We start from the raw sequence: 12177 nt of genomic DNA on the forward strand, positions 1-12177 counted from the left end.
AAATCTAGAAATTGTAATTTATAGACACCTTGCTGTCTTGATTAAATGACAGATCCAAGACATCAGTGTGGAAACGGAAGACAACAAAGAGAAAAAGTCAGCCAAAGATGCCCTTCTGCTTTGGTGCCAAATGAAAACAGCAGGGTAAGAAGCTGACAGCATATGCCTGGAAGTTCATATATGCATATGTATACACACACACATCAGTAAATTCAAAGACTAAATTATTTCAGTAATTTATCTAATAAAGGAAAACAGGGTTATAATTTCTGTATAGATAAAGCTGATTATGACTTTTGGCTTATCCATGCGTTTCTCTCACATTGAGTGTTATGCAAGACTAACAATGAGATTATGAGCACAAAAATTTTATGTAATGATTGTGCTATGACCTACACAAGCATGTGCATGTCTGCTGACTCGACAGTTATCCAGCAATCACTGACATCTTCCTCAAACAGGAACGCTGCAAAAAGGTCATAGCCAAGGAAGTTAGCGGTTCAGAGTGCCTTATCCAATGATCCAAATGGAAAGTAAAGTGGAGGGAAAAAGGGTAGGAATAAAAGTTGGAGCAGGAGTAACTGCAGCTTTGAGAGGATTGTGAAACAAAACCCAGTCTGCAGTTTGGGGAAGTTTGACGATGCTTGAACTGTGGCTGAAATCAGAGCCTAGAGCCATCACACACTGATTTATACTTGGTTATGACCGCCATATGCTTTGTGGAGAAAAGACATTAGGAGTGTCTTACCTGAGGTAAAGAACTGGACTTTTGTTCAGTGGTCCTACTCAGTGTTTAAGATATTTAAGGTCCACTGTGAAGTCTGTTGTTGATGATGGTTTGGGAGGCCATGTGACCTGGTGTGGTCTGCTGGGTTTTTTTTTTTCCTTCCTTAGCACCTTGGCAGAGCCGTAGATTGATTACCGTATTGCTTTGTTGCCATGTGTGATTAATTTTTAAGGGTTTTCATTGAAAGTAAACTATAATAGTAAAAATGAAAATAACTGAACACTTGAAATAAGTCGTCAATAAAATCATGAATCATCAGGAAGGCCAGTTCTGTCCAAGGTGATGTAGACAGAAAAAATCTGGCAAAAACTCATCACCTTTGGATAATGTCTCTCACCTCATCCATTGAGCCGTTGTACAACTGGCGACCTCCTTTGGCAACATACAGCTGCATCCTAGCTGCACAAAAAGCATCATCATAGCTCCTTCCTCCCAGTAACTGTAACCATCACTGTTGCCAGCAGCACCAATATGTTGTTTCCAACCCTACTATTAGTTTTATTTTCTTATTCTTTAAAATAGAGCACAGTTTGTATATTTTGAATGATCTTACTAAGTTACCCATTTCTTAGAGCCTGAGTATGCTTAATGGTCTCACATTATACTCTGTTTTTTATTTTTTTTTTTTTTTTTCACTTTTCTGGTAATACACCTGAATTTCCCCCGTAAGGAATTTAAAAAGGATTTTTCTGTTCTATTGTTTGTAATGAATCTACATTAGTTTCACTCTTTGAATTTAATTACTGGAATAAATTTACTTTTTGTTGCGATTCTAAGTTATTAAAATTGTCTTGTGTGCTAAATATTTTTACTGTTGGCATTTTTTTTTTTTTACATGAAAATCAGTATGGTATTCTGTGGTGCTGAGCTAATGATTAATGCCTTTTAATCTGACCCCTACAGATATCCTAATGTCAACATCCACAACTTCACTACCAGCTGGAGAGATGGCCTGGCGTTCAATGCCATCGTGCACAAACACAGGTCAGTGACTCGCTGGCCTGTGGCCCCTGTTTGGCTTGTTTTGCTGAGGAATCTGATCAGTCTATTCTTTTTTTGTTGCTGGGTGTTATTTCAGATTATCCTCCTACAAACACAAGAGGCATCCAATATTCTTGTACTTTGGTGTTCAGGGAAGTAAAGCAGTCAAAGGAGTTTCTTACCACATTTTCTATTTCAGTATTTTTCCATTCTGCAGTAGGACTTGAAAGATGGAATAAAGTAGGGAGTAAGATGACCTAGATCACAATCATAACCCACCTGTTTTTTATTTTTATTTTATTTTTTATATAGAACCATCGTTGGTAACTCAGTTGTGCACCCTGCTGGTTAAAGGATTTCTGGAGTTTAAAGATAAAAGACCAAAGATTAATCCTTAACTTGTGACTCAGATAGAACAGAGATTATTGATGAATTAATCAATGCATACAATGAAGGTGTTTCTTATTTACTTAGGTCAGTTATTTCTCTGTATTTACAATTTGACTAATTCATGACACAACTATCAATGTGCAGTTTTTAGCTTTCACTATGTCCTCTGTGTAATTCGTGTTAATTTTAATTTAAAAATATTTTTATTACATCGTTTTATAACTGCATTTAGTGGCGGTTCATTTGTAATAAACTTGCATCTGACATATTTATGCTGCTCTAAAATCCAAATACACCTAAAATAAGAAAGTGTTCATTAAAGAAAAGAATATCAGATGTTTTTAGGTCTATGCATGAAAAGCATTTTTACATGTCTTTCACAAACTGATATTTTTTATACCTGATGACCCGAATGTTTTGTCATTTCTTCTTCCCTGTATCCTGCTCCTATTAAAACGTCTGTTTGCCATTGTCTGCAGGCCTGACTTGATTGAGTTTGACAACCTGAAAAGGTCCAATGCTCACTACAATCTCCAGAATGCTTTTAATGTGGCGGAGAAGGAAATGGGCCTCACTAAACTATTGGACCCAGAAGGTAGGTGGCTGTTGGCTTCTCTGAGGCATTCCCTAAAATAACTTCATTTAAGTTGCAAGTTTAATGAGGTTTAATAAAGTCAATTAGTCTTGGACAGGGCTAATTATTGTCAACTTTAATACCATCACAAAAGGCTGTTTAAAGAATCAAAAGGATTTTGAATAACAGAATCAAAAGATGGATAGAGCTGAACACTTGTTCTTTTTTTTTTTGATCAAGTGATATTTGGAGCATAGTACTTTAACTTTGTTTTTTTTTCCTCTCTTCCAGATGTTAATGTTGATCAGCCAGATGAGAAGTCAATCATCACGTATGTGGCGACCTATTATCATTACTTCTCTAAGATGAAAGCTCTGGCAGTGGAGGGAAAACGAATTGGAAAGGTTAGCTCTGTGTCTGTGTGTGGCTGATTTGAGACTTTTGGCTAAGTGACTTTATAATTTAAAAGCAAGAACTTTTTAAGTGTAAATAGTTTAGTTAAATAGCTATGGAAGGTTTTGGGGTTCGAGTTATTTTTGGATAGACGAAATCCTCTTTGTTTTTGCTCGTCTCTGACCTATTAGCTCCTTTGTGGTTCTTGATTACCAGGAACTGAAGGAGTGTACAGATAATTATCTACTCAAGATGAGATGCTGACAGCACATAGATGTTCCACAGATTTCCACTTCAAAATATGCTTGGATATATTGGGCAGAGCATGATGGATGTATAAGTATTTCTGTCCCATTTGTGTGGAATCACTAATTGTTTTGGCTGCAGGTACTCGATTACGCCATTGAGGCTGACCAACTGATAGAGAAGTACGAGACCCTGGCATCAGAGCTGCTGCAATGGATTGAGCAGACCATACTGACACTTAATGATCGGCAGCTGGCTAATTCTCTGAGTGCTGTTCAGAACCAGCTTCAGGCCTTCAACTCCTACCGGACAGTGGAGAAACCCCCTAAGTGAGTATTAATTTGCCTGGAAGCTCGTAAATGGTTATATATATATATATATATGTATATTTAATTTTTTTTATAAAATTCAAAATATGTTTTGTCTCCACAGATTTACAGAAAAGGGGAACCTGGAGGTTCTTCTCTTTACCATACAAAGCAAAATGAGAGCGAATAATCAGAAAGTTTACATGCCAAAAGAAGGCAAACTCATCTCTGATATAAATAAGGTAGGGCTTGTTTTAAATACAGGACCAGATGTATTCATCAGCAACCCTGTAAAAGAATGTGTAAAACGCCTGAAATTAATTGTTTAACCTCCAACTAAAAAAAAATAGAGAAATCTCTTAACCAGCACAACAGCATGTGAAAGCAACGCACATCGACAACCTCAGATGCGGGTGATGAAAAACACCCCTATTGTTTTCTATCAAACATCTCACACTGGCTGCACCAGCCAACGCTGCGAGGCGCAGCAATCAGTGATGTTTTATTTGAAATGAATTGCTAGAGATACCTTAACTGTACCCATGCTGCAATAAACATGCATTTATTGTAGGTTTTTACCGCATCTTTACCAGAGCTAATAAATGTGGCTGGCACTGTACACATTTCAGCACCTGAAAAGGATATAAAAATGTAGCAAATAATAAAGTGGAAATAATTCTTACAAACTTTTAGTCTTTGTAAAACTTTTGTGTCATGTCTGCTGCATGATTCGGGCATCTTGTGCATCCATCTGTTTGGCAGGCTTGGGAACGACTGGAAAAGGCTGAACATGAGCGTGAGCTTGCACTAAGAAACGAGTTGATTCGCCAAGAAAAACTGGAGATGCTGGCGGCTCGCTTTGACAGAAAAGCAGCAATGAGGGAGACGTGGCTGAGTGAGAACCAGAGATTGGTGTCTCAGGTAGAAAAATGTACCTTTTCCTCTTAAACCTGATGAAAAACTTGTACTATTTGTTTAAAACTATTATAAGATTAGCTGGATTCTCATACAGTCTTCTTTTTTTTGTTGCAAGGATAATTTTGGGACTGATTTGGGAGCAGTAGAAGCTGCCACCCGTAAACACGAAGCAATTGAGACAGACATTGGTGCATACTGGGAGCGGGTTGCTGCTGTGGAGGCTGTTGCCAAAGAACTGGAAGCAGAGAAATATCATGATGTGCGTCGCATACTGGCACGACGGGATAACGTCCTTCGACTTTGGGAATATCTCAAGGAACTTCTGGCTGCCCGCAGGGAGCGTCTGAACTCCCATCGAGACCTACAAAGATTGTTTCAGGAGATGCGTTACATTATGGACTGGATGGCCGACGAAAAGGTAAAACGGGCATTTTGAATGGCTTCGTTTAAATAAGTGCTGGATGTCTGTGCTTATTCCTATTGTTGCTTTGGTGTCCAATTAACTAAAAGGGCTCAGCTAATCCTCTGAAGTAAGATAGATGTTGTTCATAGTTTTTCCCAGCAGCTTTAGTGTTGCTCCTAATTGCAGTAATTAGCTGTTACCATGCCTGCTAACGGCTGACTAGTGTTGCCTGTCATTGTTGGCTTAACTGAGGTTAACTGAGGCAGACTACAATCATGCGGAGCACTAAAGGAATTAAATTTTGACAAGCTGTCTTAGCAAGCTGTGAACTTAATTCATTTGTGTTCTGCCAGTCTTGAAATGCTGGTATTTCCTCATGTTTGTTCATGTCTAGTGTTCATGTAGTCCAAGTTAAAACTGTTCTTTATAAACAGCCAGTCTTTCATTAGCTTGACTTCATTAGTTTCACTTTAATTAGAGCTCTGTTTTATTATAGAGATTATATATATGTTGTACCGTAGTAGTCAAAGATTTTAAGAGATTTTTAAAAATAAAAATTCTAAATTTTCTGCTTTTATTTATTTATGTATTATTTTTCTAAAAAACCTTAAACTGCATAATTTGGTTGACAATACTACGTCGGTTCTATTCAGTCTAATATAAATTAGGCTTAATAAAACCTTAAACAAGCTCCTGCTGATGGACACTAATTACTGCAGTCAACTCTTCCACCGATGATTCAGATTTAAATTAAAAGTATAAAAGAATGGCAAGGTGAAAGGGGGGAAAAAAAAAAAAATCACCTGCACACTTTTTAAAATTGTATTATATTAATAGCACAGTTAACTTTCTTCTTTCCTCTTTTTCATTAATCTCAGCTTTTGATCAACAACACATGCACGCCCATTTTAATGCATAACGTGACTCAAACACTAATTTCCTGTGTTATTTCCTGCTAGCTGAATGTTGTCTTGTACTACCTTTGAAAATACATTAACTTGGCAAGATAACATTACAAGTATGAAATAATCTTATTTTTGAGCTTATATAATTTCACCCAAGTGTGATTTTAAATGAAGTAACTTAAAAATATAACAGCCTATTTGTATCAAAGATTGACTCTAAATTTGATCATAATCTGCGGCATTTTATTGTGTTGAATTGAATTTTATGCTCTACCGTTTTTCCTGTTAAAGTGAAAAATAATTAAATCCACACAAGTAAACGTTAGAAAATCATTGTGCAAAACTAGCAGATTTAATTTCTGCGCTGTCTCTGATTCCATTCCCTATTACTTCACTTGCATGTATTTAGCATGACCCACCTATAATAAAAAATATATATAAAAGACATGTGATTATCAAACAATTGGATATTCTTGGAATACCAGGAATACTTATTGGGAAAAGTATAAAACTTAAAAACTCAGGCAGGTTGCTTCTGACCCATATTGTGCATGAAAGGGTTAAATGAGTTTTACTGCTTTTCTGGTTATCTTTGCAGATTGAGAACTTGGTATTTCTTTAGTTTTTGATTCCATTTTTGAATACGTTTATAGTGTAGTGGTTAGCCAATTATCTACCAATTAACTTTATTCATAATCTGTATTTTGCGTGATCCTTTGATTTTTCAAATGAAGTACATTTTCAACTGTCTGCAGTTGGGAACATTTTTTCATCTTTATTATTAGTTTGTACTCATTAATTTCTAGTTGTAAACATTTTTTATTTTACTTATGAGGTTTAAGCTTAGACAACTAGGTTGTGGTAAGCTTTCTGAACATGTTAAATCTAATAATCACCAAATAAAATAACTAATAATAAAACCTAATCCTTTTCAAAATGGCTTTTCTATTTCTTGTTCTATAGTATGAAAATAATTCTCATAAAGGTTTAACGTATAAAATCTGTACGTTAAACCTTTTTGAGAAAACATTTCTTCATTATGTTCACCAGATTTTGACTGAAAAAAAATCAAAAAACGTCTCTAAACGTTTTTGTTTTTTGTTTGTTTGTTTGTTTCTTTAGGGTCGCCTGCAGTCCCAGGATAGTGGCAAACATTTGCATGATGTGTTGGATCTGCTGCAAAAACACAATTTGGTAGAGGCTGACATTTCAGCTCAGGCAGAGAGGATAAAAGTGGTGCAAGGAGCCGCCAAACGTTTCACCTCCTACGACCAGGGTAGGCCTTCCAACGCGGTCTTCATCATTTTCTGTACGGATGCTTCTCTTTTCGTCAATATCTAAACACGTTTTTCTTATTTCTTTCCTTCTTGAAAGCTTACAAACCTTGTGAACCTGGTCTTGTTAGTGAGAAGGTCGATCTGCTGGGTCAAGCTTATGAGGAGCTTGGCCAGCTTGCGGCGACGCGTCGAGAGTGTTTGGAGGATTCACGTCGACTGTGGCAGTTCATGTGGGATCTTGGTGAGGAGGCGGCCTGGATCAGGGAGCAGGAGCAGATTCTGGCCAGTGGGGACAGCGGCCGTGACCTCTCGTCTGCTCTTCATCTACTGAGTAAGCATGAGGCCTTCAGGGACGAGATGGCCGCTCGCTACGGTCCCCTTAGCAACAGCATCGCTGCCGGAGAAGCTTTGATTGAAGAAGGACACTTTGGAGCCCCGGAAATCACGGAAAGGATCCAAGACATCCGTGGACAGTGGGCTCATCTGGAGGAGGTCGGTGGTGGTTTGCAGCTTTATTCGTCACATCTAAACAGTCTTCTACTCTGTATACATTTATGTTTTTGAACTCTAATTTTGTTAGACAACAAAGCTCAGAGAGCAGAGTCTGAAGGAATCTGTGGCTCTGCACCAGTTTCAAACTGATGCCAACGACATGGAGGCCTGGATTATGGAGACGCTTAGACAAGTGTCCAGTCAAGAGGTTGGCCACGATGAGTTCTCCACCCAAACGTTAGCTCGCAAACAGAGAGAAATTGAAGAGGAGATCCAAAGCCACCGGCCCCTTATTGACTCGCTCCATGAGCAGGCCCAAGCACTGCCAGAGGCATACATTCACTTCCCCGAAGTACGTTTGCTTTAGTGTTCATTATCCTTTTCAGATCACATTCTCTGTGTGGTGAATGACGGCTAATTGCGGTCTCTAGGTGGAGGGACGTCTTCCTGCTATTGAGCAGCGCTACGAAGAGCTGGAGTCTCTGTCAGCAGCTCGGCGACAGGCTCTGGAAGGCGCTCTGGCGCTTTATCGCATGTTCAGCGAAGCCGACGCCTGCCAGCTGTGGGTGGAAGAGAAGGAGCAGTGGCTGGACAGCATGGAGATCCCTACCAAGCTGGAAGACCTGGAGGTTGTGCAACAAAGGTCAGTTTGGGAGCGAGGGAAGCAGAGATGATTATGTAACAAGATTGTTGCTGAATCCAGTGCTTTTTTTTCTTTCCTGTTTAAAAATAGATACAATTTCATTTTTTTCTGAAGATAAAGTTGTAAAATATCTTGAAAACCTAATTTTATTTACTTTTTAGTTATGCACATTATACAACATAAGTGACTTAGGATTAGCTAAAATTGGTATAATCATTACCCATCCTAAATGCATCTTCTAATTGTTTCTATTGTGATGCTTTTGCTTACTTTCTTCAAATTTAGTACTTTCTCCACATTGCTAAAGAGCCATTGTAGCGAAACCTGATCCCAGTTTGCTTCTTGTTTGTAGCTTGAATCTCAAAACAATTTAAAATAAAATAATAATAATATTGAGCATTTATTTTTATATGTATCTAAAAAAAAATATGAAAAAAGAAAGTATTAAACATGGAAACGTTAAATGATCTTAATGTCAAAAATCAATGCTGTTTACACCCACTTTCTTTTTAGCATTGATATCAACCAGTACAGTTCGCACAAATTAATATTCAGAGTAAACATAAACCTGCAATGAGTATGTACTATAATGATGCAAATCTTTCATAGCGAGTGAAATGAAACAATTATGCTGTGCTGCAGGTTTGACACCCTAGAGCCTGAGATGAACAACCTGGGTACTCGGGTCACTGATGTGAATCAAGTGGCTGAGCAGCTGCTGAGCTCAGACAACTGCAGCAAAGACCAAATCCACCAGACAAGAGACCAGCTAAACAACATGTAAGAGCTAATATTGAACATGCCTTTATTCTCACCACTATAAGCACCATTCTGTTTGTACTTAACGTGGCATGTGTTTGACTCTAGATGGAAAGAGTTTGAGAAGCTGGCTGGCCAAAAGAAACAGGCCCTGGAATCTGCTCTTAACATCCAGAACTACCACCTGGAGTGTAACGAGAGCCAGACGTGGATGAAGGAAAAAACCAAAGTGATTGAATCCACGCAGAGCTTGGGCAACGACCTGGCTGGAGTGATGGCGCTTCAACGCAAGCTAACTGGCATGGAGAGGGACCTCGAGGCTATTCAGGTATGGAAGCGAAACGTGCTGGGCAGAAATTGAAATATAAAAACACCTGGATAAAATAATTCTTTTATTTCTTAGTCTAAATTAGCTTTCGTATTTTTTTTTAGGGTAAGTTGGATGATTTGACAAAGGAGGCAGAAAAACTCGCCAGTGAACATCCAGATCAAGCTGGAGAAATCCAAGGTCGCCTGGCTGAGATTCAGGAGGTGTGGGAGGAGTTGAATGCCACCATGAAGCGACGGGAGGAGTCACTGGGAGAAGCCAGCAAACTTCAGGGTTTCCTCAGGGACCTGGATGACTTCCAGTCCTGGCTGTCCCGCACTCAGACCGCAGTGGCCTCAGAAGACATCCCCACTTCCCTGCCTGAGGCTGAGAGTTTGCTCGCCCAGCATGAGAGCATCAAGAACGAAGTTGACAACTACAAGGAGGATTATGAGAAGATGCGAGCGGTTGGCGAGGAAGTGACCCAAGGTCAGACGGACGCCCAGTACATGTTTTTGGCCCAGAGGCTTCAGGCGCTGGACACTGGGTGGCATGAGCTGCGACGCATGTGGGAGAACCGCCACAGTCTTCTGGCCCAGGCCTTTGATTTCCAGACTTTCCTTAGAGATGCCAAGCAAGCTGAAGCTTTTCTCAACAGCCAGGTTAGAACAACACAAAATATGGATGAAACTTTATTGAATTAACCACATTAGCTTTCTTTGCAACAATCTGTTGTTCCTTAATCAGTTTCAGTACTCCTGTTACAAATGACTAGCATAACAGAACTAAAATATTTAGCCTTGCTGCTTCTTTGGCTGCAAGCACAAACTGTAAGCAGAACTCATTTTGTTTTCCTTTGACAAAAAGTTTTGCAGTTGATTGGACTGAGTTTGATTTAGGCTCTCAGAGTAAAGGAGGGCAAATACAAATGGACATCACGTTTTCCAGGTATTTATTAAAAACAATGAAAATCACTTACCCTTTTTGTTTTATTATATAGCCACTTTGGGTTGATATTACATAAAATTTCATTAAAATACATTTAATGTGAAAAGTTAGGAACTATGAATACCTTTGCAAAGAACTATATTTTTAGCTATATGCTAACTGACTTTTTGTTGGCTTTAATATTTTGACAAGCTATGTTTTTGTTAAAAAATGGATCCCAACTTGAGGTCAGAGGTGATTTACTATTATTCCTACAAATATTACAAGCATCAAATGAAGGTTGAATCCAAAAGTGCACAGCTTATAGGTCAGTTTATAGGGTTATGTTCCTTCGTAGCTTTTTAGAAAAATTGAGCCTTTTGGGAAAGTGAAATGCGAGTGCTGCTTTTGTGTCTGTGTAGGAGTACGTGTTGTCCCACACAGAGATGCCCACCAATCTTCAGGCTGCAGAGGAGGCCATTAAGAAGCACGAGGATTTCCTCACCACCACAGAGGCCAGCGAGGAGAAGATAACGGGTGTGGTGGAAGCTGGACGTCGCCTTATTAATGACTCCAATGCAAACGCAGATAAAATTCAAGAAAAAGTTGATTCAATCCAGGAAAGGTCAGAGCTGGAGCTAAAGATAAGGGAAAAATTCAGATTTTTTTTCTGATGCGTTTAGAGTTGAAAATTCTGTCTTGTGCTTGTTTTGTTTTTTTCAGACATTGTAAAAATAAGGAGGCTGCAAATGAACTGCTTTCAAAGCTTAAAGATAACTGTGAACTTCAGCGCTTCCTGCAAGATGGGCAGGAGGTAATGAAGTTAAGCATTTAAACAAATGAATGTGTAAAGTCATTTATAGAAGGAATTTAAATAAGTGGCCTTGTGTTGTGATATATAGCGTCTCTTTATAATGTTTTTCCATATTGCTACTCCTCTCCAGCTGACTTCGTGGATCAACGAGAAGATGCTGACAGCACAGGACATGACTTATGATGAAGCTCGAAATCTTCACAGCAAATGGCAGAAACACCAGGCCTTCATGGCAGAGCTGGCCTCCAACAAAGACTGGCTGGATAAGATTGACAAGGTGTGTAAACACAGAAAACACGCCCTCTTAAATTAACCTAAAGTTTTTTTCCCCCTCCTTCTTTGAACTTGGTAACGGTTTACCAGCTCTTATTTGTAAGTAAATTGCTTTTTTAAAGGAGGGTCAAGCGCTGGTGGCGGAGAAGCCTGAGCTGAAGCCGGTGGTTCAGCAGACGCTGGAGGACCTGCAGCGTCAGTGGGAGGAGCTGGAGAGCACGACCCGGACCAAGGACCAGTGCTTGTTTGAAGCCCACAGAGCGGAGATATTTACACAGAGCTGCTCCGCTCTGGATGACTGGCTGAAAAATATCGAGACCCAGCTGCACAGTGACGACTATGGAAAAGATTTGACCAGCGTCAACATCCTCCTTAAAAAGCACCAGGTAGACAACAAAATAAGCTGCAAAGCTATGATTGTTTTTGATTTTTCCATTTTAAAAATGGCAGAAATAAGTTGGGCCAAAAATATTTTATCTGATGCAAATGAAGATGTTTTACCTTTCTTTTTCTGTTTTCTTAGATGTTAGAGCATCAGATGGAGGTCAGAGAGAAAGAGGTGCAGTCCCTACAAAGTCAGGCTGTTGCTCTGTCCCAGGAGGATGCAGGGTTGGCTGAGGTAGACGGGCAGCAGAAGCGAGTCATTGACAGTTTTTCTAGCCTCCAAGACCCTCTTAACCTGAGGAGACAGCAGCTGCTGGCCTCTAAAGAAGCACATCAGTTCAACAGAGACTTGGAAGATGAAATTGTGAGCACTAGCAACTCAGTGGAGTCAGTAGA

At 39.3% G+C, this 12177-nt stretch overlaps 1 protein-coding gene across 4 annotated transcripts in view; it reads left to right on the plus strand.

Annotated features, from left to right (window-relative positions):
• LOC122845096 (spectrin beta chain, non-erythrocytic 1) overlaps positions 1-12177 on the plus strand; it is a 53274-nt gene that overhangs the window by 30586 nt on the left and 10511 nt on the right. For all 4 annotated transcript variants that reach the window (XM_044141134.1, XM_044141136.1, XM_044141135.1 and 1 more), the window contains 20 exons: positions 53-144; positions 1691-1771; positions 2638-2753; positions 3024-3136; positions 3513-3700; positions 3804-3921; positions 4442-4600; positions 4713-5015; positions 7028-7181; positions 7280-7674; positions 7763-8026; positions 8106-8317; positions 8960-9097; positions 9185-9404; positions 9509-10045; positions 10733-10935; positions 11034-11124; positions 11255-11401; positions 11520-11783; positions 11921-12145. In XM_044141134.1, coding sequence (XP_043997069.1) covers positions 53-144; positions 1691-1771; positions 2638-2753; positions 3024-3136; positions 3513-3700; positions 3804-3921; positions 4442-4600; positions 4713-5015; positions 7028-7181; positions 7280-7674; positions 7763-8026; positions 8106-8317; positions 8960-9097; positions 9185-9404; positions 9509-10045; positions 10733-10935; positions 11034-11124; positions 11255-11401; positions 11520-11783; positions 11921-12145 — 4020 coding nt within the window. The remainder of the gene's footprint in view (positions 1-52; positions 145-1690; positions 1772-2637; positions 2754-3023; positions 3137-3512; positions 3701-3803; positions 3922-4441; positions 4601-4712; positions 5016-7027; positions 7182-7279; positions 7675-7762; positions 8027-8105; positions 8318-8959; positions 9098-9184; positions 9405-9508; positions 10046-10732; positions 10936-11033; positions 11125-11254; positions 11402-11519; positions 11784-11920; positions 12146-12177) is intronic.

Source organism: Gambusia affinis, linkage group LG15, assembly GCF_019740435.1.
Source record: "Gambusia affinis linkage group LG15, SWU_Gaff_1.0, whole genome shotgun sequence".
Lineage (NCBI taxonomy): Eukaryota > Metazoa > Chordata > Actinopteri > Cyprinodontiformes > Poeciliidae > Gambusia > Gambusia affinis.